At 41.2% G+C, this 27,608-nt stretch overlaps 1 protein-coding gene across 1 annotated transcript in view; it reads left to right on the top strand.

Annotated features, from left to right (window-relative positions):
• The first annotated feature begins 9,710 nt into the window (after positions 1 to 9,710).
• Positions 9,711 to 27,608, top strand: part of IL22RA2 (interleukin 22 receptor subunit alpha 2) — a 28,267-nt gene continuing 10,369 nt past the window's right edge. The window contains exons 1-4 of the mRNA XM_006144356.1: positions 9,711 to 9,771; positions 12,799 to 12,934; positions 15,588 to 15,766; positions 27,223 to 27,392. Coding sequence (XP_006144418.1) covers positions 9,711 to 9,771; positions 12,799 to 12,934; positions 15,588 to 15,766; positions 27,223 to 27,392 — 546 coding nt within the window. The remainder of the gene's footprint in view (positions 9,772 to 12,798; positions 12,935 to 15,587; positions 15,767 to 27,222; positions 27,393 to 27,608) is intronic.

Genomic DNA, 27,608 nt, shown 5'->3' with positions numbered 1-27,608 from the left:
GATTATAAAAGGGAAACCACAGAGTAATTCCTAAGGGAATAATTTGCTCAACTCTGTGCAAGTAAATTTAAGAGCATGAATGAAACAGATAATCTTCTAAAGAAAAGTAATTTGCAGAAACTAAACCTAGATCAGATAGAAAACTTTAACAGGCTAATTACTACAGAATTAGAATTAGAAAACTACCAAAGAACACCCATATGACTCCACCCACCCCCACACCCAGAAGAGCACCCAAATGTTTTCTCAGGAAAATCTAATCAATCCTTCAGAAGCAGGAAATTCCCAGGTCACACAGATTATGTCTAGCTCAAAAGTTGGCTGTAGTATCATAGAATTTGTCAAAGCCAGTGTTGCCCATGTGTATGTCTGACTGAACCACAAGGACCTTGTGGACCAGAGACTCAGCCCGTTCCCCTTAGGACTCCAACCTAGATGGTAAAAAGCAGAGAAACAGCATACTGCTCTCTGGGTTTAAGTCTTTTAAATACTCATCCACTTCTAATATCACATTCTTTCTCATTGATTCACTAGATTCGTGTTAAATGATTACTTTGTGCCTGGCTCCATCCAAAGTGTTGGGGATAAAGCAGACCAAAAAACACAATATCCATGACCTTATAGAGCTTATATTCTAATGGGAGAGAGAGAGAGCAAGAGTGAAACAAAACAGAGCATACCCAGTGAGGATAAGTAGAGAAAAGGTAAGTAGATGAAGAGGATGCGTATGGCTGGGTATGGCTGGTAGGGTGTCTGTGGAGGGGTTTATGAACAAGGCAATATTGAGCAGAGACATGAAGGAGGTGTGGGAATGAGCTGGACATCTCAGGAAGAGCATTCAAGCAGAGGGGACCATTCTAGAGTAGAGATGAGCTTTGCATGTTCCAGGAGCAGAAAAAGGGTCCAGGCTAGAGTGACATGGGTTAGGAATACCGTTGTAAGAAGTGAATTTAGAGGAAACAGGCCAGATTAAGTAGGGGCTAGTAGGAGACTGTAAAAGTCTTTATTTTTTATTCTGATTGAGATGGGAAGACAGACATTGGATGGTTTTGAGCAAAAGGTTCTAATCTGAAAAGAACTTGCTGCCTGATGCCATAGACAGCGATAGAGAAAGGGAGAGCCAGTAAAAACGGTGTGGCCACAACCCAGGCAAGGGGTGATGGTAGCAGGGATCTAAGTGCTTGTGGTGGAGAAGATGACAACTGGTTACATTCAGGTTAAACCATGAAGGTCTTTCCAGGATCAAGAAAACACACAAAAACATGCTAATGCATGCGCAAAGTGATGGACTATACTCAGTAAGGCTCTCGAGGTCAGTGAAAAGATCTTGGTTAAGAACAACTAAAGGAAAATCAATTGCATCTTTTATCCTGAAAAATGTGAGGGAAATGCAGAAAAGATTAACTTAGTGAAGCCCTAAATCTTATGAACGGAGATTTAAAATTATGTATTAGTGTTTATAATCTAAAAATTAATCAGACTTAAACTAGATGAGATTAGTTATAATTGTTGCCTGTGTTTGAATAATGAAGTTTCTTTTTTTCTGAGTTCCATCCGCAAGCTGTTTCAATCTGCCTGTCAATTATTTCCAGAATGCAGAACTGCTTAAAAATCATAGGTATTTTGATTCTCAGTCTCTTATTTGAGGGGGAGTTTACAAATACATTCTCCCATTTTGAAGGTTGTCTCTTCATTCTAATTATTGTTTATTTTGCTGTGCAGAAACTTTTTACCCTGATGTAATCTTGTCTTATTTTTCCGGATGAATGCCTGTGCTTTGGGGGTCTTATTTAAGAAGTCCTTGCCTACTCCGATGTCTCCAGGAGTTTCCCCTGTGTTTCTAACAGTAGTTGTACAGTCTAAGGTTTTATGTTTAGATCTTTTGTCCATTTTGAGTTGATTGTTGTTGATGGTGAGAGATAGGGGCCCAGTGTCATTTTTCTGTAAGTGGGTGCAGCAAGCACCATTTGCTGAAGAGATTTTCTTTTAATCCCTGGATTGTCTGGTGCCCTTTGTCAAAAATCAGTTGGATGCATGTTGGGGGTTTATTCCCAGGGTCTCTGTTCTGTCTTATTAGTCTACATGCCTATTTTTGTGCCAATACCATCCTATTTTTATTATCACAGTTTTTAAATATATTTTGGGGTCAAAGAGTGAGATCTCTCTTACTCCCCTCCAAAGTATAGCTTTGACTATATGGGGTCTTTTATGATTCCAGACAAATTGTCTTTTCTAAATATATGAGGAATATCTCTGTAATTTGATTGAGATTGCATTAAATTTGCAGGTTAATTTAGGTAGCATTGATATTTTGGTTATATTGAACTGAACAGACAACTCTCCAACGAAGACATACAAATAGCCATAGAAACATATTTTAAAATGCTCAATATCCCTTGTCATAAGGAGTATACCACAATGAGATACCACCTAACCCCAGATAGAATGCCTAAGATTGAAAAAATAAAGAATGGCAAGTGTTGGTGAGTCTGTGGTGAAAAGGGAACCCTCCAGTACTGTTGGTAGGAATGTAAATGAAATTTTTAAAAAATTCATAGGATTGCTTAGCAGAATTACTGAGGACCCAGCCAAAAAAGAAAAAATAAATAAAACAAAAACAAAACCAAAAAACAATTTCTCATTATTTGTACTACAGGTACTAATAAGGTTTCCATAGGACTGAAGTAGGGTAATGTTCAAGTTGTAATTCATGATGAAATCTTTTTTTTTCCCCAGAAGTTTCTGCTTTAGGTTGCATGTGCTCGCTGGAGAGAGAGAGACAGGGACAGTGAGAGGAAAGTAAGAAATCACCACCAGGAGGTCTGACCATGCTGCAATCCTTTCTTCTCCATTCTCCTGGGATCTTGGGCACATATGCATCTGGTGTGAGTTTCAAGCCACCAGGTCAAGGACTTGAACCATGTGGGAGTTCAGTAACATAACTACTATGCCATCTACTGGCCCATGATGAAACTTGAAAGATGCCTAGCTATTTAGCAAACCATGAAAAGAACCTGTTGCAGAAACACAATCACTCTGACCCCTTTGGACGAACAGAGCCAACATAATACTGAACACCAGTTTTTAAGCACGTTTCCTAAAGAGAATAAGTAATACATGTCCCTTTGCTATACACAGGCTGAATAAATTGACTCTTGTTCCCCGAGAGCTGGCTGAGGTCTTGGGCATCCCTGATAACTAGCACGGTGCCAGGCAAACAGCAGGTGCCCAATAAACACCTGTTTGAGAGAATAAACAACTGGAGGAATGAATAGCCAAGCCTTCTTTGACATCATTTTTTTCTTCTGTGGAATGAATATTACAAGTGAAGAATAACACAACAGTGATTCTATAACACTCCTCTGGCCTTAAGGTCAACTAGATCTAATTTCACCTCACAGTGGCACAATTTGCATAGGGCTTTGGCCAAATTCTCCTAAACTTTCTATATTTCAGATTCTTTATCTATGATAACAGGATAATAATACCAGCCTCCCAGGCTTATTGAGAAGATTGACTAAGATAAGGCATGTACAGAACTTAGCATGAGGCCTCATAATTGTTAGATCTTATTATTGAAACTAAAATGGCATTGAAACCTCCAAAAGATGGCATTTGGTAGATAAACTTTAAACTTTTTTCTTTGGTCATAACAAATTTCAACACAGAGAGTCAGGGAATATAATAATCCCCCAGGCATCTAATACCCAGTTTCAGCAATTATCAGCTCATGGTCAGTCAATCCCCTTCCCCAATCCCTAGCATTATTTTGAGGCAAATCCCAGACATTATGCCACTTATTCTGGAATACTCCAAGAAGTATCTCTTTAAAACATAAAAGTAATAGAGACCAGGAGCTGGTGTAATGGTTATATCGCTGGACTCCCATGTAGCCAATTGCAGTTCAAGTCCTGGACCCAGTGGTTTAAACTCACACTAGGCACATGTGTGTTCATGCCCAAGATCCTGAGAGGAGAATGGAGAAGGGATTGTGGTGTGGCCATACCCCAGGAAGGTGATTTCTTGCTTTCTATTTCTCTGTGGCAAGTGCATATGCCCTATAGCCAAAACCTTTCTCTAAAATAAATAAATAAATAAATAAAAGAAAAACAATAACCAAAATTTTATATTACACCTAAAAGCAAATAATAATGATGTCTTACTTAGAGTGTCAATCTGCTGGAAGCCCACAAGCAGAAAAGAAGCGAAGCAAGTCTGGCCAAGGCCTGTTTGGACATTCTGTCCAGACCCAGCACTATGGTAGTTTCCTTGTTACCACTGAGGTGGATGCCGCTTGCTGAGGTGAGGGGATGAGGATGGGAGTAGAGGGGGGAAAGTAGGGAAGAATGAATTTGAAGCCAGCATTTCGTGCCTGACACGAAGTAGAGCAGTGTCTGGAATTGTTGTCTACAGGTGCTATGTCATGGGCTGGTGATGCAGATCTGCATTTGAGAACAACATCCCCTCTGCTTCTTTCTTCATACAGAAGGTCCTCCTTCCCTTCTCTTTCACATCGGCAGTGTTCATCCCTGCCCTTTTAGCTCTCCCATTTTTTCTGCTTCCCTTCATACAACCCTCGTCTTGGCTAATCTTTGTGGTAGTATTGAGAGGAAGGAAGTGGCTTTAAAGCTGGCTTCTAAAACTTTGTGTCTCCCATTAAAGAAGGAGAAGAAAGAGCCAGAGGAGGAGAGATGAACAGAAGTCACAACTTGGCCATAGTTCTCTGCTGTCTACTTCCTTCTCAACAAGTAAGCTTCAGAAAGGCAGGGGCAAGGACCATGTCTGGCTTGCTGCTGGATCCTTGCTGCTGAGAACAGTGCCTAGCTCATGGTAGGGCAGCAAGTTGAATGTTACTGAATAAGTGAATGAGTATTGCCCAACAGCCATTACTATGTCTTACTAAAGGGAGTATTTAACCAAGAACTTGAGAGAGACTACACAAAAGGGTAAAGAAGCCAGAATATGTTTCCTCTTTTGACCTATAGGGCCTTTCTCTCTCTCTCTCCCTCTCTTTCTCTCTCTCTCTCTCTCTTTATCCTACACAAAAAGTTTATGACTCTTATTTGCTTTAATATATAATTGTGACAGCCATTGCAGTACATTGAGCTCCGTAGAGAAAGTGCCAGTGCAAGTGAGAGCCGGACGGGCACTGGGTGACTCTGTGCCTTGCGGAGGAAAGATAACTAAACACGGGCAAAGGAGATCCTAAGAAGCCGAGAGGCAAAATGTCATCATATGCATTCTTTGTGAAAACTTGCCAGGAGGAGCACAAGAAGAAGCACCCAGATGCTTCAGTCAACTTCTCAGAGTTCTCTAAGAAGTGCTCAGAGAAAGGAAAGTTTGGAGATGTGGCAAAGGCGGACAAGGCCCGTTATGAAAGAGAAATGAAAACCTATATCCCCCCTAAAGGGGAAACAAAAAAAGAAGTTCAAGGAGCCCAATGTACCCAAGAGGCCTCCTTCGGCCTTTTTCTTGTTCTCTTCTGAGTATCGCCCAAAAATCAAAGGAGACCATCCTGGCTTATCCATTGGTGATGTTGCAAAGAAACTGGAAGTGATGCGAAATGACATTGCTGCAGATGGTAGCCTTATGAAAAGAAGGCTGCTAAGCTGAAGGAAAAATACGAAAAGGATATTGTTGCATACTGAGCTAAAGGAAAGCCTGATGCAGCAAAAAAGGGAGTTGTCAAGGCTGAAAAGAGCAAGAAAAAGCAAGAGGAGGAGGAAGATGAGAAAGATGAAGAAGATGAGGAAGGAGATGAAGAAGATGAAGATGATGATGAATAGGTTGGTTCTAGCGCAGTTTTTTTCCTTGTCTGTAAAGTATTTAACCCTCCTATACAACTCACTCCTTATAAAGAAAAAAATTGAAATGTAAGGCTGTGTAAGATTTGTTTTCAAACTGCACAGTGTCTTTTTTTGTACAGTTAACACACTACCGAATGTGTCTTTAGATAGCCCTGTCCTGGTGGTATTTTCAATAGCCACTAACCTTAATCCCCTTCCCCAATCCCTAGCATTATTTTGAGGCAAATCCCAGACATTATGCCACTTATTCTGGAATACTCCAAGAAGTATCTCTTTAAAACATAAAAGTAATAGAGACCAGGAGCTGGTGTAATGGTTATATCGCTGGACTCCCATGTAGCCAATTGCAGTTCAAGTCCTGGACCCAGTGGTTTAAACTCACACTAGGCACATGTGTGTTCATGCCCAAGATCCTGAGAGGAGAATGGAGAAGGGATTGTGGTGTGGCCATACCCCAGGAAGGTGATTTCTTGCTTTCTATTTCTCTGTGGCAAGTGCATATGCCCTATAGCCAAAACCTTTCTCTAAAATAAATAAATAAATAAATAAAAGAAAAACAATAACCAAAATTTTATATTACACCTAAAAGCAAATAATAATGATGTCTTACTTAGAGTGTCAATCTGCTGGAAGCCCACAAGCAGAAAAGAAGCGAAGCAAGTCTGGCCAAGGCCTGTTTGGACATTCTGTCCAGACCCAGCACTATGGTAGTTTCCTTGTTACCACTGAGGTGGATGCCGCTTGCTGAGGTGAGGGGATGAGGATGGGAGTAGAGGGGGGAAAGTAGGGAAGAATGAATTTGAAGCCAGCATTTCGTGCCTGACACGAAGTAGAGCAGTGTCTGGAATTGTTGTCTACAGGTGCTATGTCATGGGCTGGTGATGCAGATCTGCATTTGAGAACAACATCCCCTCTGCTTCTTTCTTCATACAGAAGGTCCTCCTTCCCTTCTCTTTCACATCGGCAGTGTTCATCCCTGCCCTTTTAGCTCTCCCATTTTTTCTGCTTCCCTTCATACAACCCTCGTCTTGGCTAATCTTTGTGGTAGTATTGAGAGGAAGGAAGTGGCTTTAAAGCTGGCTTCTAAAACTTTGTGTCTCCCATTAAAGAAGGAGAAGAAAGAGCCAGAGGAGGAGAGATGAACAGAAGTCACAACTTGGCCATAGTTCTCTGCTGTCTACTTCCTTCTCAACAAGTAAGCTTCAGAAAGGCAGGGGCAAGGACCATGTCTGGCTTGCTGCTGGATCCTTGCTGCTGAGAACAGTGCCTAGCTCATGGTAGGGCAGCAAGTTGAATGTTACTGAATAAGTGAATGAGTATTGCCCAACAGCCATTACTATGTCTTACTAAAGGGAGTATTTAACCAAGAACTTGAGAGAGACTACACAAAAGGGTAAAGAAGCCAGAATATGTTTCCTCTTTTGACCTATAGGGCCTTTCTCTCTCTCTCTCCCTCTCTTTCTCTCTCTCTCTCTCTCTCTCTCTCTCTTTATGATAGTTGAAAAGTTTATGACTCTTATTTGCTTTAATATATAATTGTGACAGCCATTGCAGTACATTGAGCTCCGTAGAGAAAGTGCCAGTGCAAGTGAGAGCCGGACGGGCACTGGGTGACTCTGTGCCTTGCGGAGGAAAGATAACTAAACACGGGCAAAGGAGATCCTAAGAAGCCGAGAGGCAAAATGTCATCATATGCATTCTTTGTGAAAACTTGCCAGGAGGAGCACAAGAAGAAGCACCCAGATGCTTCAGTCAACTTCTCAGAGTTCTCTAAGAAGTGCTCAGAGAGGTGGAAGACCATGTCTGCTAAAGAGAAAGGAAAGTTTGGAGATGTGGCAAAGGCGGACAAGGCCCGTTATGAAAGAGAAATGAAAACTTATATCCCCCCTAAAGGGGAAACAAAAAAGAAGTCCAAGGATCCCAATGCACCCAAGAGGCCTCCTTCGGCCTTTTTCTTGTTCTCTTCTGAGTATCGCCCAAAAATCAAAGGAGACCATCCTGGCTTATCCATTGGTGATGTTGCAAAGAAACTGGAAGTGATGCGAAATGACATTGCTGCAGATGGTAGCCTTATGAAAAGAAGGCTGCTAAGCTGAAGGAAAAATACGAAAAGGATATTGTTGCATACTGAGCTAAAGGAAAGCCTGATGCAGCAAAAAAGGGAGTTGTCAAGGCTGAAAAGAGCAAGAAAAAGCAAGAGGAGGAGGAAGATGAGAAAGATGAAGAAGATGAGGAAGGAGATGAAGAAGATGAAGATGATGATGAATAGGTTGGTTCTAGCGCAGTTTTTTTCCTTGTCTGTAAAGTATTTAACCCTCCTATACAACTCACTCCTTATAAAGAAAAAAATTGAAATGTAAGGCTGTGTAAGATTTGTTTTCAAACTGCACAGTTTCTTTTTTTGTACAGTTAACACACTACCGAATGTGTCTTTAGATAGCCCTGTCCTGGTGGTATTTTCAATAGCCACTAACCTTGCCTGGTCCAGTATGGGGGTTGTAAATTGGCATGGAAATTTAAAGCAGGTTCTTGTTGGTGCACAGCACAAATTAGTTATATATGGGGATGGTAGTTTTTTCATCTTCAGTTGTCTCTGATGCAGCTTATATGAAATAATTGTTCCATTAACTGAATACCACTCTGTAATTAAAAAAAAAAGTTGCAGCTGTTTTGTTCACATACTGAATGATTCTAAGTAAATGCAATGTTTTATTAAGAAATATATCACTGCAATGCCTCTAAAAACATTTGGTACAAAAAAATTGGTAAGATAATAAAACAAGTCATGGACAAAGAGCAGATGATCTAGTTCAATGAGATTTCAATGATATGAAAAAAAAAAACGAATGTAGCTCAAAATAATTGTCCTCTATGTTCATCATTTTAAGATATCATTTGGTTTGATGGGCTCAAAATTTTTACCAAGATTGCTGGAAACCTGGAGTTGGAATGGAAAAGGAAGAGACTCTGAGAGGGGCCCAGGGCACCACGGACTAGGGAAGGCCAGAGAGTCTGGCAGGGACCACCGTGGAGAGCTGCTTGCGTGGGCAGGCATGGGGCATACCAGGGAGGTTAACTGGGAAGCTACTGAAGAGGAATAAAGAGGCCAGCTGGTGGCGTGATGGTTAAGGTGACTGGATCCCACATGGCCAACTATGTGGTTTAAGTCCTTGACCCAGTGGCTTGAGAAACACAGTAGGCACATGTTCATGTGTGTCCCAAATCCCAAAATGGGAGAAATAGAAAAGGGATTGTGGCATGACCATTCCCCATGGGGAGTGCTTTCTCACTTTCTCTCTCTCTAGCTCAGTCTTCTCCAGTAAGTGCACACACCCTCTGAAAATTTTTTTAAAAAATGGTGAGAAAAGAATGAACAAGAGACCCCACCTGTTTGAACCACTGCCAAGAGCCTGACAGCTGTGACTGCCAAGCACATCACTCAGAGTACCCTGTCAGCCAAGCCCCAGTCCCTGACAGCTCAGTCTCCTGGGGCCAGATTCCTTTAAGGCCCCATGAGTTGCTGCATTCACTCATTTGCGTGCAACTTGCACAGTCCCCACCCTGCCCTGCCCTGGCCTCTGGGCCTGCCCATCCTCAGCATTTGCCTTTCCACAGGTAATGAAGTCCCAAGAAAAACAAGCTTGCCAGCAAAAACAAGCGTTCGTACAAAATAGCTTACAGAAAATGGGTTTTCAAATGATTCTTCTGTTTTTATCCATCTTCTAAAACAGGACAAGAGTATAATGTGGTAACAAAATGAACTTATGGTTGCTTTAAGGAACCATTTGCTTGGTTCAGCCACCTGAGATGTTTGGCTTGAGGATTTCACAGTTCCCGTTTCTGTCCTGTGCTGTCCTCTCCTCGCAGGGAACACTGGTTGTCTGACCAGTCACAGTGGAGACCATGATGCCTAAACGCTGCTTTCTAGGCTTCCTCGTCACTTTCCTCCTGACTGGTGTCATAGGTAAGTGCTTCATTTCTTTTTTATTGGCCACCACTTTGTTGTTTGAGTCTGGTCAAGAGACTATCAGATAAGGCGCTGGCACTTGTCTGGGCTTTGTGAAAAACTCCACTTTCTTATGTCCCTAATTGATTGGTGCTATAGGGTCAGTGTCTCTCTGCAGCCTGAACAACCCCACGCACACTTACCGAGTACCTACCACAGAGAAGGCTCTGAATTGCATGCAAGAAGCTTCATACAAGACAGATGTGTGTCCATCTCTTTCTCGTTTGCTCCTTAGAATGCCTTTTGCCTTGAAGGGACACTATGGCATAGTGGTCACAAGTCCAGGCTCTTAAGGCAGCCTGTCAGAGTCTGGATTTCAATTCTGCCATTTACTATGTAGGGAATCTTGCACAATTTACTTAACACCCCTGTGACTCGATTTCCTCATCTGTAGAATGGGATTATAGGTCATAGTAAACATGAAATGAGTTCATATATGCTGAGTGCTCAGAGCAGTGCTTGGCACAGAGCAGGGGCCATGGGAGAATTCGGCATGTGAAAATTTACTGTTGGCATTCATGGAGCACCCCTCAAGCATGTGGAGCATCTTATCACTGAAACATATTGTGAGCAAGACTGTGAGAGCCTCCAGGTATCAGGCATGTACCTCTCCATGTTAAGTAGCTCAAGTGCCTTCCCCACACGATCCAGCTGTCTGGTGACTGATACACGGAAGCAATTCAAGACTCTATCTTCCAGAAATGTATGGGTTTATGTAGACTATGTCTCTAGTTCTTGGTAAGAACAAGGACTAATTAAGAAAAAAAAAAATCAGGAAATCAAGTACTACTGAAATGCCTGGCTCAGCACCTTACCAGACCTGTAACCTTGGGCAAGTTACACAACTTCATTAAACCTCAGCTTCCACATGTAGTAGCAAAAATACCTTCTTATCTGGTGGTGGTGGGAATTAAATAAGTTGTAGAGCTTTGAGCACAGTGCCTGGTACATGATTACTGTTGTATATGTTCATTGTTCAATCAACACAAACTGGAAGAAAGAGGAGAGAGAATGCCCACAGCCTCTCTCGGTTACCCCCTCTCTTCCGAGGCTTTGCTCTTGGTTCTGTTGTAAATAAGAGACAAGCTTGGGGCCAGCAGATGGCAGAGTGGTTAAACCACTGGACTCCCACATAGCTGACCACAGTTCAAGTTCCAGACCCAGTGGCTTGAAAATCATGCCAGGTGCATGTGCATGCGTGCCCAAGATTCCAGGAGAAGAATGAAGGAGAAGGGACTGCAGCGCGGCCATTCCCCCTGGGGAGTGATTTCTTTTCCCCCCTCATCGTCTCTGTCCCTCTGTCTCCAGCGAGTGTGTATGCCCTATGGCAAAACCCTCTTAAAAAAGAGACAGGCACAGGCTGCCTGGTAACAAGATCCGTGTCACTGTGTGTTGCTGGACAAGTTCTTTCACTTCTTCGTTACTTCATTTTTCAGTCTGTAAGAGAAAGACCATAGTAACACCCTCTTCTTAGAAGAGCGAGTCAAATTAAATGAGTCAATGCAGAGAAAAGTCCCTTTGCACGTGGGACAGAGAATTGGTGATGGTAGCAGTGGAGTTGTTAGAAAATGCGAGAACTCTGCGCACAGAAGCGGTAAAGGGCATGGAGCCATTCAGCTCCAGGTTAGCAGCTGCACTGAGGCAGAGCTTCAGGAAGTCATGAGAACTTCATTCCCAAGGACTCCTGGGATTTGTCTGTGCTATGTACGATCCCTCAGGTAGCGATGGTGGTGAACATCAACTGGGCAATGCTCGTTCCAAGTACACGCTACGGTCGGACGCACTGAAGGAGGTCCAAAAGTTCAGAAGAAAAACGAATGGTATTAACACGATCAGATTGGCAAGAATAAGGATCTGAGAAAACAGCTCCATTCATTAGAAAGTAACAAATGTTGAAAGGTTCGAGACAAAACAATGGCTTGGGATGTTTTTCTTCCACCTCAATAAGGTGATATTTGATCAAAAATTTGAAGGAGATGGAGAAATGAAGCGATGCGGAAATCCAGGCAAAGAATGCTAAAGGAAAAGGGAAGGACAGAGACCCTAAACTGAGTTGTTCCTGGAGTGATGGAGTAGGAGAAAGGAGACAATGGTGGAGAAGGAGCCGGGGCGTGGTAGAAGTCGAGGTCAGGGAGAAAACAGAGGCTAAGCTTCCCGACTCCATCTTCTTCTGCACACCTTCTTGTCCTTTATCACAAACTTTGGACCCTGGAATAAAATCTTGTTAAAGGTCTCTTGCTTCCATGTGACTAGATGAAGATGTGGGTGGGCCACCCACATCACATGAGTTGAAGAAAGCGTAAGACATGCCAGTGCAAGATATCCCCTCTCCTGCCAGGATCACTCCTGGAAATGCCATGCCCCATGGCGGTCTTGGGTACTTTCCCTTGTTAAAATGGGCCAGTTCATCTCAGCAATTCTGCATGGGTACCTAGAGCCACAGCGTGGGCAGGTAATGATGGCTATTCAGGAATGGGATGGCAGAGGTGGGCCTACCTGGGAGGCAGGACCCAGAGATGGAGCGAGAACCTGAGAGACAAGGAACTGAGAGTGCTGGGCTGAGGTCCCGGAGCTTGAATTCATCTCAGCAAATTTTGCTTCAACGTAGTTATAAGCTGGCTCCTGGGAAGGCAGGGGTTAGTGGCCTTAATGTTGGTCATTTATCATAGTCATTATATACTTTCACTATCTGGGAAGACACTTTAGATAAGAGTTTATCACTGCAATTTACCTCCTCCATGGCTTGGGAATAGGGTGGGAAGAGATCACATGTTTTCAAAGTCTGGAACACATCATTCTGCAACTTTAGCATGCATCAACATCATTACTGCGAAGATTTCAAATGTAGGTTCCTGGGCTGCCCTTCCATTGCCTGCACGCAGAGCAACCACTTGGGGAGAGCCCTGATACAGGTACTATATTGAAAACCACTGCTAATAACAACAGTGCTCACGTCCGATGTTTTTCCTTCTCTTATTATTTTAGGAACTCAGCCAGCTCGGGAAGCTCTGAAGCCTCAGAGGGTACAATTTCAGTCTCAAAATTTCTACAACATTCTGCACTGGCAACCCGGAAGGGCACTTTCCACCAACAGAAGTCTCTATTTTGTGCAGTACAAAATGTAAGTAAGTTGAGCTCCCTCCAGCTGATAGAAATGGCCACGGAGCCATTGCATTCTAGAATGCAGTGGAGTGTTCAGATGTGAGCATCTTTTAGTGTCATAGGAGTTGTGAAGTGGTAGGGACAAAGCGACTTGTCTCCTGACAGTTGCCTGGGGATGCAAAATACATAATGGGTGCAGTCCACTGGGCAGCTACTGCAGCTCGAGGAGACCCAGCACTGAGACCTGCAGGCTGAGCCTTTGACTCTGCAGCAGCCCCCAGCCATAAAAGGCTAAATACACGTTCGTCAAGTGAATGCTTGGAAGAGACTTGTTTAGCAGACAGCGAGTGCTCGACCGAGGTGAAACTGCTGACCGCGGAAAAAGACCTGTGGCACACATGGAACGGAGCCCGTAAAATAGATTTCTGATTTAAAAGTCATTTGTTAAGAGTAGGTTTATTATTTAGAAAATTCTTTTAAAAATTAATGCTCTTTGTAAACACGGACACGAACTGGATGTGTTGCTCCAGGTTCGTATTGCGTGATCTCCAGGCTAGTGCTGCTAGGTTGTTGCCCAAACTCAGATCCAGTCATCTCGTTTCCTGGATTGAGGCCTAGAAAAAGACACTCTGATTTGAAAATGGCAGGTTTTTTCCACCCATGCATTGCTCGGGGCTTCTGGAGGCTTGGCCACCTCTGATGTCATCTGAGAGAGTGACTAAGCATGAGAGGAGATACTACAGTTTGGCTTTCATGGTTTCCTTAGGATTTCAGGACACCAGAGGCAGATAGGGGCCATAACAGCAATATTTATTCCATGAATTCATAGTTAGGTCAGCTATTCCTAGTAACTAATATGGAAAGGAATATCTCTACAAATTTGTTTTAATTTTTGACAGAGAGTATGTGTAGTTGCCAGAGAAAGAAGATGAGAAAGCATCCCCCATGGGGAATGGTAATACCGTAATCTCTTCTCCTCCATTTCTCCCTCCTCTCAGCATTTTGGTCACACACACACACACACACACACACACACACACACACACAGCACATGTCTTTCCATCTCTTCCTCCTTTTGTGATTTTGGATTCTCACACACACACACACACACACACACACACACACACACAGCATGTTTCTCAAGTTTCTAGGTCCAGGCCCCTAACCATGCTGCCAGTCATGTGCGATCCAGCAATCTTAAGCACCGTGCCACCACCTGGCCTACTTTCTGCTCTTTAAATGCTGCTTCTTTTCTCTACATATTTTGGGTAGTAACTATAACATTTACAAATGCTTACAATGAAGGTTTCTCCATCACAAAAACAGGTTTCTGCATAGCTGGAGATGCCGCCAGCATATAAGAAGTTGAGGTTGGTGATCTTTTCATATATCCCTGTAAGCAATATAGGTCCAAAGTGATCCTACTTGTGGTGCAAAGTAATAAGTGGGTTAGATGCTCTTTTATCATAATGCTAATGAAAATTAAACTTCAGGACCTTATGAAAAACATTTATATTTATAATTCTTTTTCTTAAAGAACGTTGCTACACTTGTGTAAATTCTAGACTTGAGAATAGCTAGACCCATCCATCCCTATCTCCGTGGTATTTTCAACAGCACAGTGCAGAATTTATAATATTGACATCTTTCACTTTGTATCCAGTTCGTGTGGGTGAACTCCTAATATGCATCTGTTCCATTTGGATTAGGACAAAAGAAAATGAGATATCACATTAAAAGAGAAGCAGTCATTATGACTAAATTCAGCTAGCAAAGACAATGTTTCATCCATAAACGATAATTTTTAAAAATGTGAAATTGTGCTCAGTATATGTGGTGAGTTCTGTTTTCATTCTGATATAATGAAACTGCTTTCATAGAAATTACACAGTACTGGTTCCTGCAATGTTCCTTACTGTGTGGCTAGAACATGAGGTTTCAAGTCCTTCAACAAATGATTTGGGAAACCTCTCTCCCTAGCCTCTAATTCCTGCTCTGTTCCCCACCATTGCCTATTGCACCTACTCCAATTTAGAGTAAGTAGGTCAGGAGTGAAATACTAAGGGTGTAATTAATGACACCATTCTATGCTCTCAGGCTGAGTCAGCTTATCTGCCTCTTTGCCTGATACTTTCATTCATGGGTTTCCCTCCCTCTCTCCCAGCCCCTAGTAATTGCCCTCACTACAACTTCCGCTCAATTTTCCATAAGAGATTAGCCATGTGTGTTGGGTAAGCACCACCCGAGACAAAAAGTGGCAGCAACTTCTCAGAACTGGCCACATGACTCAACAGCAAGCTGATGAGAAGTGGAGAGAAACCACAGAGTTGAAACTCCAGAAGCATTAAGGATGTGGAGAGCCAGTATTCAAACATGAAAATTGGTCTCTACACCGGAAGAAACACTTTGCCAAATATAAAAAAAAAAAAAAATTCTTATGTCAATGAGAAAGAAGGTGTCGGGGTGAATTTATCTTTCAGCAAGATCACACGCCGGTTAATAAGAAGGCTTTTTTTTTTGAGAAAGCTACTTAAGTGTCGCCATAAACTTTCACACTGGTGCTGATATTTGAGGATGAGTTTCAACCTGTCTAAAAAGTTAATAGATTGAAAAGGAGAATGCTCCCTCAATGGGGGAGAGAAATTCATCTCTTCGACTTTTCCTTTCTACAGGTACGGGCAGAAACAATGGAAAAATAAAGACGACTGCTGGGGTATTCGAGAACTCTTTTGTGACCTCACCAATGAGACCTCAGACATACAGGAACATTATTATGGGAGGGTGAGGATGACCTCGGCTGGGAGCCACTCGGACTGGAGCATGTCGCAAAGATTCACTCCCTGGTGGGAAAGTGAGTTCCATGGTGTGTCTTTCCCTTTGCCCTTCTCTCCCTTAAACCGCCCTCACAGAACGGGACTCTGCTCTGCAGAGGTCTCACACTAGCCTCTCATTTGATCTAATTCTCAGAACAACTCCAGGGGGTTGCACTTATTCATCCCATTTCCCAGCCCAGGAAATCAAGGTGCAGATGCTTTAGCCATTGCTGGGGTCTCCTGGGCTGTCTTACCTGAGTCAGGATTCCCATTCTAGTGTATCTGAATGCAAAGCCTTCATTCTATTATGCTGACAGATTGTTCCCTTCTTTAAGAAGAAAATAAGCATTTTTACACAGTAGAAATGAAGCTGTTTTGCCTTAGTCTTTCCTCAAATATGAAGGTTAAGTCCCTGAAAAATAAGCTATGTTAGAAGAATATTTTTGCTGAGGAAATTAAGACTTTTAGTCACTGCCCCCAATGGAAAGACCAAAAATGGTCTCTTGGTATCCATTCCTGAGTGGCATAAGGTCATGGTTCAACCTCATTTTTCTGACATGGCTCTTTAGTTGCCCCAGTACCATTTGTTGACAAGATGATTCTATCCCTATTGAATGATCTCGGTGCTCTTGTTAAAAGTCAATTGACCATGGGGACCAGCAGTTAGTGTAATGGCTATGTTGCTGGACTCCCACGTAGTCGACCATGGTTCACGCCCTGAACCTGGTGGCTTAAAACTCACGCCGGGTGCATGTGCATGTGTGCCCAAGATCCCTAGAGGAGACTGGAGGAGAAGGGATTGCGGCATGGCCATCCCCCCTGGGGGGTGATTTCTCGCTTTCTGTCTCTCTGTCTCTCTCTGTCTGGCTGGCAAGCGCACACGCCCTATAGCAAAAACCTCTCCAAAAAAAAAAAAAGTCAATTGACCATGGAAGTATGGTTTACTTCTGGACTCAGTTCTATCCCATTGACTCACATGTCTGTCATTGTGCTAGTACTACATTTTCTTGATTACCATTGTTTGATGAAAGTTTGGAAATGGGAAAGTATGTATTGTTTTGCTACTATGGATCACTAGAAATTCTCTAGTTACTTACATTTTTGAGACCTTTTTTTCAGTAGGTTCATTTTGCTTTGCATTCACCCAGACACATCATATTCACACTCTGGGTCTTAGTACTTAGAGGTTCACCCATTGACCTCTTCTAGCTGGTGCAAATATCCAAATAACTGGGTTATGTCCAAAATGCTGGATGCAATAGAGCTCCCAAAAAGTCGTTTTTAGTTTTCCAACTCTCTCAACTCTCAGGAGGGAGAACAGAAGTAGAACAAACAAATCCGTGGTATCCAGCACATTGTTTCTTAGAATAAATTGAGATTCAAGCCCAGTACACTCAACTAACAATTCTGTAGTTGAGAAGAGGAGGTTGCATGATGGATTTTGCTGTATTCCATGGAGGGGAATTTGCAGAGTAGTTCTATTATTATATTCCAAGTTCAATTTTATTCATCAAATGAAACTCCCTCATGTGTGATTCATTATCCCAGCCTGGTAAGAATAGCCAAGACATTGGCTGAGGGGAAGAGAAGTTTTGGCTCAATTCTGTTTCAATTGAGAGTTAAGAAGGATTCAATTAAGTTAAGAAAGGTTCATGTTCTTTCTCTATGACCACTTTCACTTAAAAAAAAAAAAAAGCTCAAGCAGTGTTTTTTAGAGAGACTTTTATTTGGTCAGGATTTCACAGATGTAAGAGTAAGAAATCCAGTGTATAAAACAGTTAAAATTGGAGCTCCTCTTGTTGAAACAATAGCTCCACCCACTGAGCTGTCTCCTCATCAAGCAGATTTGTACATTCCTGCCACAGCTCCTGAGGCTTTCTGAAAAACAGGCTCTGGAAAATACATGTGTAGGGGCTTAGGACAGCGTGTCCCTAGAGTCTGTGCCGCAGGCTGATGAGCCAACTACATGCACTGTCTCACCAGAGACCTGTTCCTGAGACAGGCTGTTATCTTAAAGTTCTGATTTCTGATATCTATCCAGAGACAGGATTTTAAAGCAAACACCTTCTTAAGTTAAAAGCAGCATTTGATGGTCAGTAAGACTTCAGTATTACCTGATCCTAGAATTTCCAGGATTAAAAATAGATGTGGAATTTGGGAATAGGCCTGGATTTCTACTGGAGTGTGCTACATCAGATTAAAGAGTCGCCTTTTCATTCATTCAGCAAGTATTTATAAGGCACTTAGTATGTTTCAGGCATTGTACTAAGTTCTGGAGGCAATATGCCAAGCACAGAAGACACAGAGAGCTCTCTTTCTTCTTAGTGCTTTCCATTTAATAGAGAAGACAGGGGCCAGCAGATGGCATAGTGGTTATATCACTGGACTCTCACATGACTGACCGTGGTTCGAGTCTTGGATCCAGTGACTTGAAATTCATGCCAAGCATATATGTGTACATATCCAAAATTCTAGGAGAGGAATGGAGAAGGGATTGCAGTGTGGCCATCCCCCCTAGGGGGTGATTTCTCACTTTCCTTCTCACTGTGTCTATCTGTCTGTCTCCCTCTCTCTGGTGAGTGCATGCATCCTAAGGCAAAAACCTCTTTTAAAAAATAGGGAAGCCAGATATTAATAAAATACTTACATAAGCGAGCATAAAATAATACTCGAGACAGACAGTACAAAAGAGAGATGCACAGTACTTTCAGAGCCTTGCCAAGGTTGGACCTGAGGGGGGATGTTGGGAAAAGTGTCCCTGAAGAAGTACACTCGAACTGATATCTAAAGATAAATACAGGCTAGCCAAACAAACAGGGTAGAGAGAGCTTTCTAAGCAAAGGGAACAGTGTTTGCCAAAGCCCTCTGCTGGGAGGAAGCATAGCAAGCATGAGGACCTGGACAGTAACTGATAGGTGAACAAAAGCAGTGGGAGGGAGTATGAAGTGAGGTGGGGCTGGCGTGCAGGCCAGGCACCCGACATTTTCATGAAGGAGTTATGACTTCCTCCAGAAAAAAAAAAGTGCGTGTGCGTGTGTGTGTGTCTGTGAGTGTTTTGCCGGAGAGCATGTATGCTCAGCAGAGACAGAGAAAGGGAGTAAAGGGAGAAAGCACCCGCCTCCAGTGGGGCATGGCCACACTGAAACCCACTCTTCTCCATTTCCCCATCCTGTTGGGATTTGGGGCATATACCCATATGTACCAGGCATGTTTTTCAAGTCACAGGATTTGAATCACGGTTGACCATGTAGTCGACCAGATAGCTCCCTTTAACCACCAGGCTATGAGGCCAGCCTGAAATTTCTTTTTTCATAAATACAAACATTTTATTTCAATTAAAGGCAGTAGAAATAAAAATAAGACATTTTGATATCTACAGTGATAATGAAAAATTTCATCCCACTTTCAAACCTTTAAAATCTCAAACCTCATTTTTTCTTTGAGAGGTTTTTGCTATAGGGCACGTGTGCTCACCAGAAAGACAGAGAGAGACAGATAGACAGAAAGCGAGAAATCACCCCCTGGGGGGATGGCCACACCGCAATCCCTTCTCCTCCATTCTCCTCTCGGGATCTTGGGCACACATGTACACGCGCCCAGTGTGAGTTTAAGCCACAAGGTCTGGGACTCGAACCACAGTCGACTACATGGGAGTCCAGCGATGTAGCCATTATGCCATCTGCTGGTCCCTCAAACCCCATTCTATGAGCCTCATTCGTTTTATGTAAATGACAGGGAAATGACATGGCACTAATAAGGCAGCTCACCTTTTCTGAATGATATATAACCCAATCACCATACATTAAAATCAGTTAAAAATCATAACTTTTAAAAAGTTAATAATTTGGGGGTCCAACAGCTGGCATAGTGGTTAAGGCACTGGACTCCCACATAGCTGACTACATTTCAAGTCCTGGATCTGGCAGCTTGAAAAAACACACTGGGTATGTGTGCATGTGTGCCCAAAATCCCAGGAGGAGAGTAGAGGAGAAGGGATTGAAGCATGACCATGCCCCCTTGGGGAAAATTTCTCACGTTCCCTCCCACTGTCTGTCTCTCTCTCTCTTTCTCTCTATCTCTCTGGAGAGGGCATGCACCCTATGGCAAACACCTAACAAAAATTTAGTAAGTTTTATACTCATTATCTCAGCCATTTGTAATATTGTATACATTTAGTTATTGTTAATCACCCTCTCCCCACCCACTGTATTTTATAATACTAGACACTGTTCCTTCTACCTATCTGCGATTGTTTCCACTAATCCACATCCCTCTAGTCTATTTGCAATTGTTTTTACTAATCAAGATCTCTATAGTCCCACCCCACTCCTGACCAAAAAAAAAAGTTTTAATCAAAGAGCCACATGATCAAAGTTGTTTTGGGTTTTGTCTTTTTTCTTTCTTTCTTTTTTTTTTTAATTGCCCAGAGAGTGTATGAACTCACCAGAGAGAGGGAGGGAGAGGGAGAAAGCACCCCCAATGGGACATGGTCACACCGTAATCCCTTCTCCACCATTCTTCTATCGCATTGGAATATTGGACACACACACTCATGTTTTTCAAACTGCAGGGGCCTGTATTTGAACTATAGTCAGCCATGTGGGATCCAGGTCCCTTAATCCCTAGGTTATGGGACTGGCCCTAGACTTATTTACTGAAAAAACCACGTTAGCTATATTTGGGAGAACATATAAAAATGAAGAAAGTTGAGGGACCAGCAGTTAGCGTAATGGCTATGTTTCTGGACTCCCATGTAGTCAACTGTGGTTCTAGTCCGAGACCAAGAAGAGAATGGAGGAGAAGGGATTGCAGCATGGCCATCCTCCCTGGGGGAGGGGTGATTTCTTGCTTTCTGTCTTTCTGTCTTTCTGGCGAGTGCAAGCGCCCTGCAGCAAAAACCTCTCAAAAAAAAAAATGATAGTTAAATGCAGGTAAGTGAGCAGGTAGGTTACTGGAGTAATCTGTAGGAAACAGAATTTGGCTTATATTAGATTAATGAAAAGCGTTATAGAAACTTATTATTGGAAGAACATTAGACAGGAAAAATTGGCAGGACTTGATGATAGGTCGGATAGAGTGGACACGTCAAGAAGATCTCTAAATTTCTTACCTACGAGACTAGATGAGTCACTGATATATTTTTGATAGGGCTTAATAGAAAAAAAGACCAGTTTGGTGGGAGGTAGGGTTAGAAAGATTATGAGTTCAGTTTTGACTATGTTGAGTTTAAGATGCTTTCAAGACAACCAAAGGAAATAACTATAAAGATCCTGGATTCAGAGGTAAGATCTCTGTTAGAGACACAGATTTGAAAGTCATTACATAGAATACAGTGGGCATTGATAAGACTGCCTTGGGCAAGAGGACCTGAGTGAAAAGCAATGTCGGGAATCAAATATTGAGGGACTCTTACCGAAAAATGCCTTAGCAGAGATAAATCTTAAATCTTTTTTAAAGAATTATTTTATTTATTATTATTATTTTACTATTTGACCAAAGAGAGAGAGAAAAGGAAAGTGAGAAATCAAGCTGCCAGGTTCTGGACTTGAACTGTAGTCAGCCATGTAAGAGTCCAGCGCCCCTAACCACCACACCACCATCTGGTCTCTGAATCTTAAATCCTAACAGAAAACTAAGGAGATAGCCAAAGAGTTAGGAAAAATCAGTGAACTAATAGATTAAAAATGCCATGGGAACATAATAATTCAAGGAGAGAGAATCAATGAGAAAAGTGCTATGATGTCAAATAATCTTGAAATGCCTACGTAACACCATCACGGTCCAGTAGCTGGGTCCCAAGCTGTCACTCAGTAGCAAATTCCAGCCTCACAGATCACAGGCTAGGAGCCCCTGTTATGTCTACAGCCCTGTTTACTGATATTTCTTTGTTTTAAGAGAGGCTTTTTTGCTATAGGGTGTGTGCTCTCACCAGAGAGAGAGAGACAGAGAGACTGAGAGTGAGAAATCACCCCCCATGGGGGATGGCCATGCTACAGTCCCTTCTCCTCCATTCTCTTGGGATTTGGGGCACACATGCACATACACCAGGCATAAGTTTTAAGTCACTGGGTCCGGAACTCAAACCATGGCTGACTACAATGGAGTCCAGCAACATAACCATAACCCCATCTGCTGGCACTAGCTCACTGATATTTCTTGGCCAATATTGGAAATATGCACTTCACCACACAAAGTTACTGACATCCATATTCAAGAGTAACTATTATGTCTGCTAGGTTGCACAGTGGTTGAGACAGCTGGATCTCACATGCGTGACTGCACAATTCAAGACCTGGACTGGTGGCTTGAAAACTACACTGAGTGTGTGCCTAAAATCCAGAGAGAAAAATGGAGAAAGGATAATGGCATGGCTGTCCCTCTTGGAGGGTGCTTCTCACTTTCTCTCTCCCTCTCTCCAGCAAGCACACATGCCCTACAGCAGATTTAAAAAATAATAATTAAAAAAAAGATTAACTACCACATAGAATAACTAAAATCTAAGATAGTTAATTGATAAATTCAAAGCACAGAAGCTGTATGTAAATAACTAAAAGAAAATTATTCACTACAATAATCATAGTTTATATAAACACTATTTAGTGTAAATATAAATATTTTTGTGAGAAAAGAATTCAATAGTATTTAATCTTGCCAATATTTATTTTCAACTAATTTCTATGAATTGAAGTAAGTCTTAATATTGAGTCATGAAAAAAAGACTGTTTGGGGGTTGCTAAATATGAGAAGAGAATGTTAGAAGTATGTTTGTGTCTAGGAGAAAATTAATTATATATCTACTCCTCTACAAAATCGAGCAGTGACTCATTCTTTTCATCTTTCAAGTGGTAGGCAAGAGATCTATGAGCAACAGAATTTGGAGTATGGAAAATATAAATGTGATTAAATATCAACCCTTTTGGAAGATTAAAGTGTAAGCAAAGGGAAATTCCTTCTCCTTCAAGCAGTTAAGAAAAATGTTCAACATAGTTCAAAAGTGAGTTAACTTTTGATTTCAAATTAAACACTTAGAAATTCTCGATAAAATATAGCACATTACCTTACCTGTACAAAGGTGCATGCACAGGAAATCCCTAGGGCCAAAACAAAAGAGCTGGAAATCAAAGGGGAAATCAGAGGATAAACATGGTGAAGGCTCAGCTCCCCTCTAGCGTTTGCATAACTTGGTAACTGGACCCTGGGTAGTGACAGCTATTCCTAGGACAATGTCTGAAGCCAGCACCAAGCAGGGAGTTACAACTAACACCCCCACAAAAATCCTAGACGCCCCCATAGAAACACTCTCAATACAGGGAAGACTAGGAAAAGTTCTTCCAATGAAGAGAGGAAACAGATTTCTAAGTTTCAGTCTTGTCTCTGTTAGGAATCAAGTATCCCCTAAAGTCATAAAGCCTTGAGATTTCCGTGTTTCAAAAACACCAATTTAAAGTCATACCACATTGATGGTACAACTGCATACAATGCAGAAGACACTGGAGTTCAGAGGCAGTACAATGCATGTATATGGTCATTTGGTTTAAGTCCATGGTGCACACAGTTCAAAGGGGTAATATGGTCTTTTTAATAAATGCAATAGGATCAACTAGGATAAAAAAACAAACAAACAAACAAACAAACAAACAAAAAAAGTTAGATGTGTGTGAATGTGTGTAGAATCAAGTCTGGTTGTAAAGAATTGGTAATAGTCAGCAACTACATCCAGTGAGCCAAATTTGGTCTGCTTCTGCTTTGTAAACAAAATGTATTGGAACACCATTCATTTCACACAATAGTGGCTAGGTTGAGTAGTTATAGCAGAGATATAATTAGCCCACGAAGCCTAGAATATTTCATTGATTTGCTATCTGGCCCTTTACAGACATGTTTACTGACTTCTGACATTTGTCTACATAGAATGTTTTCATAATTCTGGCATAGGCAGGCCCCATGATGAAGGAAGTGAGTGATAAGGTAGATTATTCTAAAATAAAGGACTTCCATTTATCAAATAATACCATTAGAATGAAGGCTGGCCCCATGGTTAAGGAAGCCGGATCACATCTGCTGACCATGCTGTGCAAATCCCAGCCCTGGAAGCTTGAAAAACATGTTAGATGTGTGTGAATGTGTGTACGTGCAAAATGCTGACAGGATAGAGAAATGGAGATGCTATTATGTGTGACCAGACCCCATGAGGGGTATTTTCTCCCTCTTCTCTCTGTCTCTGTCTTTCTCTGGTAAGCACACATGCCCTCTAGTAAAATTTATATATATGTATGCACACACACATATACGCACACTTGCACATATATATATTTATACACACACGTATATATGCACACTTGCACACACACACATATACCGTTAAAATTATGAAAATGTAAACTACAAAGAGAATGTATTTATAATACACATATTTGACAAAGGGCTATGTCCACAGTGTACAAAGAACTACAAATCTGTAATAAAAATATAGGCAGCCAATTAAAAAATAGGCAAAAAACTTTAAGGGGCCCTTGATAAAAGTGGCTGATAAACATGAAAAGATGCTCAATTACATTATACGGGAAATGCAACTTAAAAATGCAATGAATTGTACTACATACTAACACCAATATGACTAAAATGAAAGAGTTGAAAATAATACTGCCACGTGTTAACGAGAAGGTGAAAAGTGGGAAGGTTCCTAAACTGCTGAAGGGACTATACATTGGTGTATCCACTATGGAAAACTGACAGTATCTATACAAACTAAACATTTGAAAATCCCACAACCAAGCAATTTCCGTCCTAGATATACACCAAACAAAATGCCTGTTCCCCAAAGACACACAAGAATGTCAAGGGGCCAGCAAGTGGCATGGTGGTTAAGGCACTGGACTCCCTCATGGCTGACAGTGGTTTGAATCCTTGACCTGGCAGCTTGCTTTGTCACTTTCCCTCTCTCTCTCTCTTTCTCTGGTGAGTGCATGTGCCCCATAGCAAGTTTGAAAATGATAATAATTTTAAAATAAGATAATTTTTTTTAAAAAAAGAATGTCCATAGCAGATTTACTCATCATAGATAAAACCTGAAGCAACCTACGTCTGTGAATAACACAATGGATAAATTGTTATATTCATACAAGTAAATACCTCCCAGCAAGCAGAAAAACAAACTATTGATACTTACAAAGCATGAATGACTATATATGTGTGTGTATACACACACACACACCCGCAAAGCTGCCATAAAGGAAGTACTGCAGACTAGGTAGCTTAAACAGCAGTTTATTTTCCAACAGTTCTGGAAATTAAAAATTCAAGATTAAGGTTTTAGCAGATTTAGTTTCTTGCAAGGACTCTCTCCTTGGCTTATAGATGGCCACTTTCTCACTATCTTCACAGTGCCTTTCCTCTTCCCACTTGCATGGCTGTGTCCTCATCTCCTCTCATGAGGACACCAGTCATATCAGATTAGGGTCCACCATGTAAGTTCATTTACTTTAATCTCTAAATATTGTCACATTTTAAGGTACTCAGAGTTATGACTTCAACATTTACAGTCGGAGTGAAACAATTCAGCCAATCACTATATATGTGTTGAAGTAAAAGAAGTCAGAAACACATGCAAGTATATATTGCATTATTCTAAAATTAGTCTATATGATGGATAATTGTGATTACCTTCTGGAGTTGAGAGATTGGAGAAAACATAAAGGAGTTTTTCAGGGTGTTTATAATGTTCTATTTCTTGATCTGGGTGCTACCTATACAAGACTGTTTGTTTGGAAAGATTTTTGAGCCAAGTTCTTGAGATTTATTTATCTATATCTATCTTATAGGTCGAAAATATTTATTTAAATTAAACTATTCAAACCAAAGCTACAGAAAGAAAGTATTCACTTTTGGATATATACTCACAATGAAAACACACAAACCAGATCAATATGAACAAGTTTGAAGGAAACATACACACATCAGATGTGCACTTCAAGTGTTTGTGATATTAGAAGCAGATAATAAAATAAATCTGTTGAAAGATATAACAGAGAGAATAAAAAGCATAATCAAAGAATAAGATATTGCTTTTAAAAATACCCAAATAGATATCATAGAAATGAGAAATATATAATCACTGAAATTTTAAAAATTTAATCTATAGCTTAGAGAGAGGCATTAGGCGCAGTCATTCTGACGCAGCAATAGCAAAACACTTCACAAAACTGGAAGCCAACGGAACGACTGTGAGGAGTTCCCAGATGGACCTGTGAGCCCACGGCATAAGCACATACTTGTGATCAAGCCTGACTAGGAAAGGCAGGGTGGGGTAGGGGGGAGATCATAGCATGAGATCCATTGAGGGTACTTATCTCAGTCTCTCTCTTTCTTTATCTCAGTAAACAAACTTTTTTTTTTTTTTGAAGAGGTTTTTGCTTTAGGGCGCATGTGCTCGCCAGACAGACAGAGAGAGACAGAGAGAAAGCGAGAAATCACCCCCCAGAGGGGATGGCCACTCCGAAATCCCTTCTCCTCCATTCTCTTCTCGGGATCTTGGGCACGCACATGTGCCCGGTGTGAGTTTTAAGCCACCGGGTTGGGACGCGAACCAAGGTCGACTACGTGGGAGTCCAGCGACATAGCCATTACGCTAACTGCTGGTCCCCCCTCAGTAAATAAACTTTAAAAGTTAGATCAGACATAACAAAAATCAACTGGTTGACCAGAAGACAGTTCTGAAGAAATCATTCAAATTGCTGCACCAAGAAAAGAAAGATGAAATCATAAAATAGAAAAACAAATTTTAACAGAAGATGAAATAGAATTCTAGAAGAAAAGGACATATCTATGCATATATATGTAAAGCACACAAAAACATACAAAAAAGAGAGAAAATGGCTAATTTTCAATAATTTTTAAAAAACGAACCTATAAACTGAAAATTACAATCAGTACCAAAAGAAAACAGTAACAAAATCCATACATAGCAATACTCTAGTGAATCTGAGGAAAATTAAGGTGTCTATTAACTTCTTTTTCTTATTTAATGAGCTGGTTACTGATAAAATCCATAAAACAAAATTCTCTTTTGATCCTTCCATTGCTGGTCCATAATATATGACATAATCATGTTGAATTAATTTTGTAGCTACAAGTCTTCACATGGTTTTATGGCTGCTTTGAAATTTTGCATCTTTAAGGACCTACATTTGCCTTACTCTAAGATCTCCCTCCAAATCCCTTTTTATAACTTTATTTTCCAAAGCAGTCACTGAAGACTGGTAAAACTGATGAATGTCCTCTTAAAGCTGAAACTGAAAGTATCCATCTTTGCAAAGAAAAAATGGTCTTCAAAATAACTTCTCAGATATTTGCATCGTAGGTGTCAGCAGAATCTCTTCATAATTATTTTTTTCTATATTTCTGAATAGTGACTTATCATTGTATATATGTGTGCATGTGTAATGCACACATGTAATTTTTCACGATTTGTCGAAATTTCCTGTTCTTTCTCTAGCAAAAATAGATCCTCCAGCCATAAATATAACCCAAGTTAACGGATCTTTGTTGGTGATTCTCCAAGCTCCAAATTTGCCATACAGAGACCAACATGGAAAAAACATATCCATGGAAAATTTCTATGAGCTGGTATACCGAGTTTTTATAATTAACAATTCTCTAGAAAAGGTAAGTTCCAATCAACAGATAAGCTTAGTAATTTTTTCTTTCATTTAACTAACATTCTGACCATATTATGTGTCCTTTCTTCTAATATTTTCTCCTCTATTTTTCCTTATATTTTTAAAAATTCCTTCCCACTTTCACCCTCACTGATAAACCATTAATGCTTAAATCACCAGAACTTGTGTGTGTGTGTGTGTGTGTGTGTGTGTGTGTGTGTGT

The sequence above is a fragment of the Tupaia chinensis genome, unplaced genomic scaffold, assembly GCF_000334495.1.
Source record: "Tupaia chinensis unplaced genomic scaffold, TupChi_1.0 Scaffold000117_2, whole genome shotgun sequence".
Taxonomy (NCBI): domain Eukaryota; kingdom Metazoa; phylum Chordata; class Mammalia; order Scandentia; family Tupaiidae; genus Tupaia; species Tupaia belangeri.
This window is presented reverse-complemented; position numbering and strand designations above follow the sequence as displayed.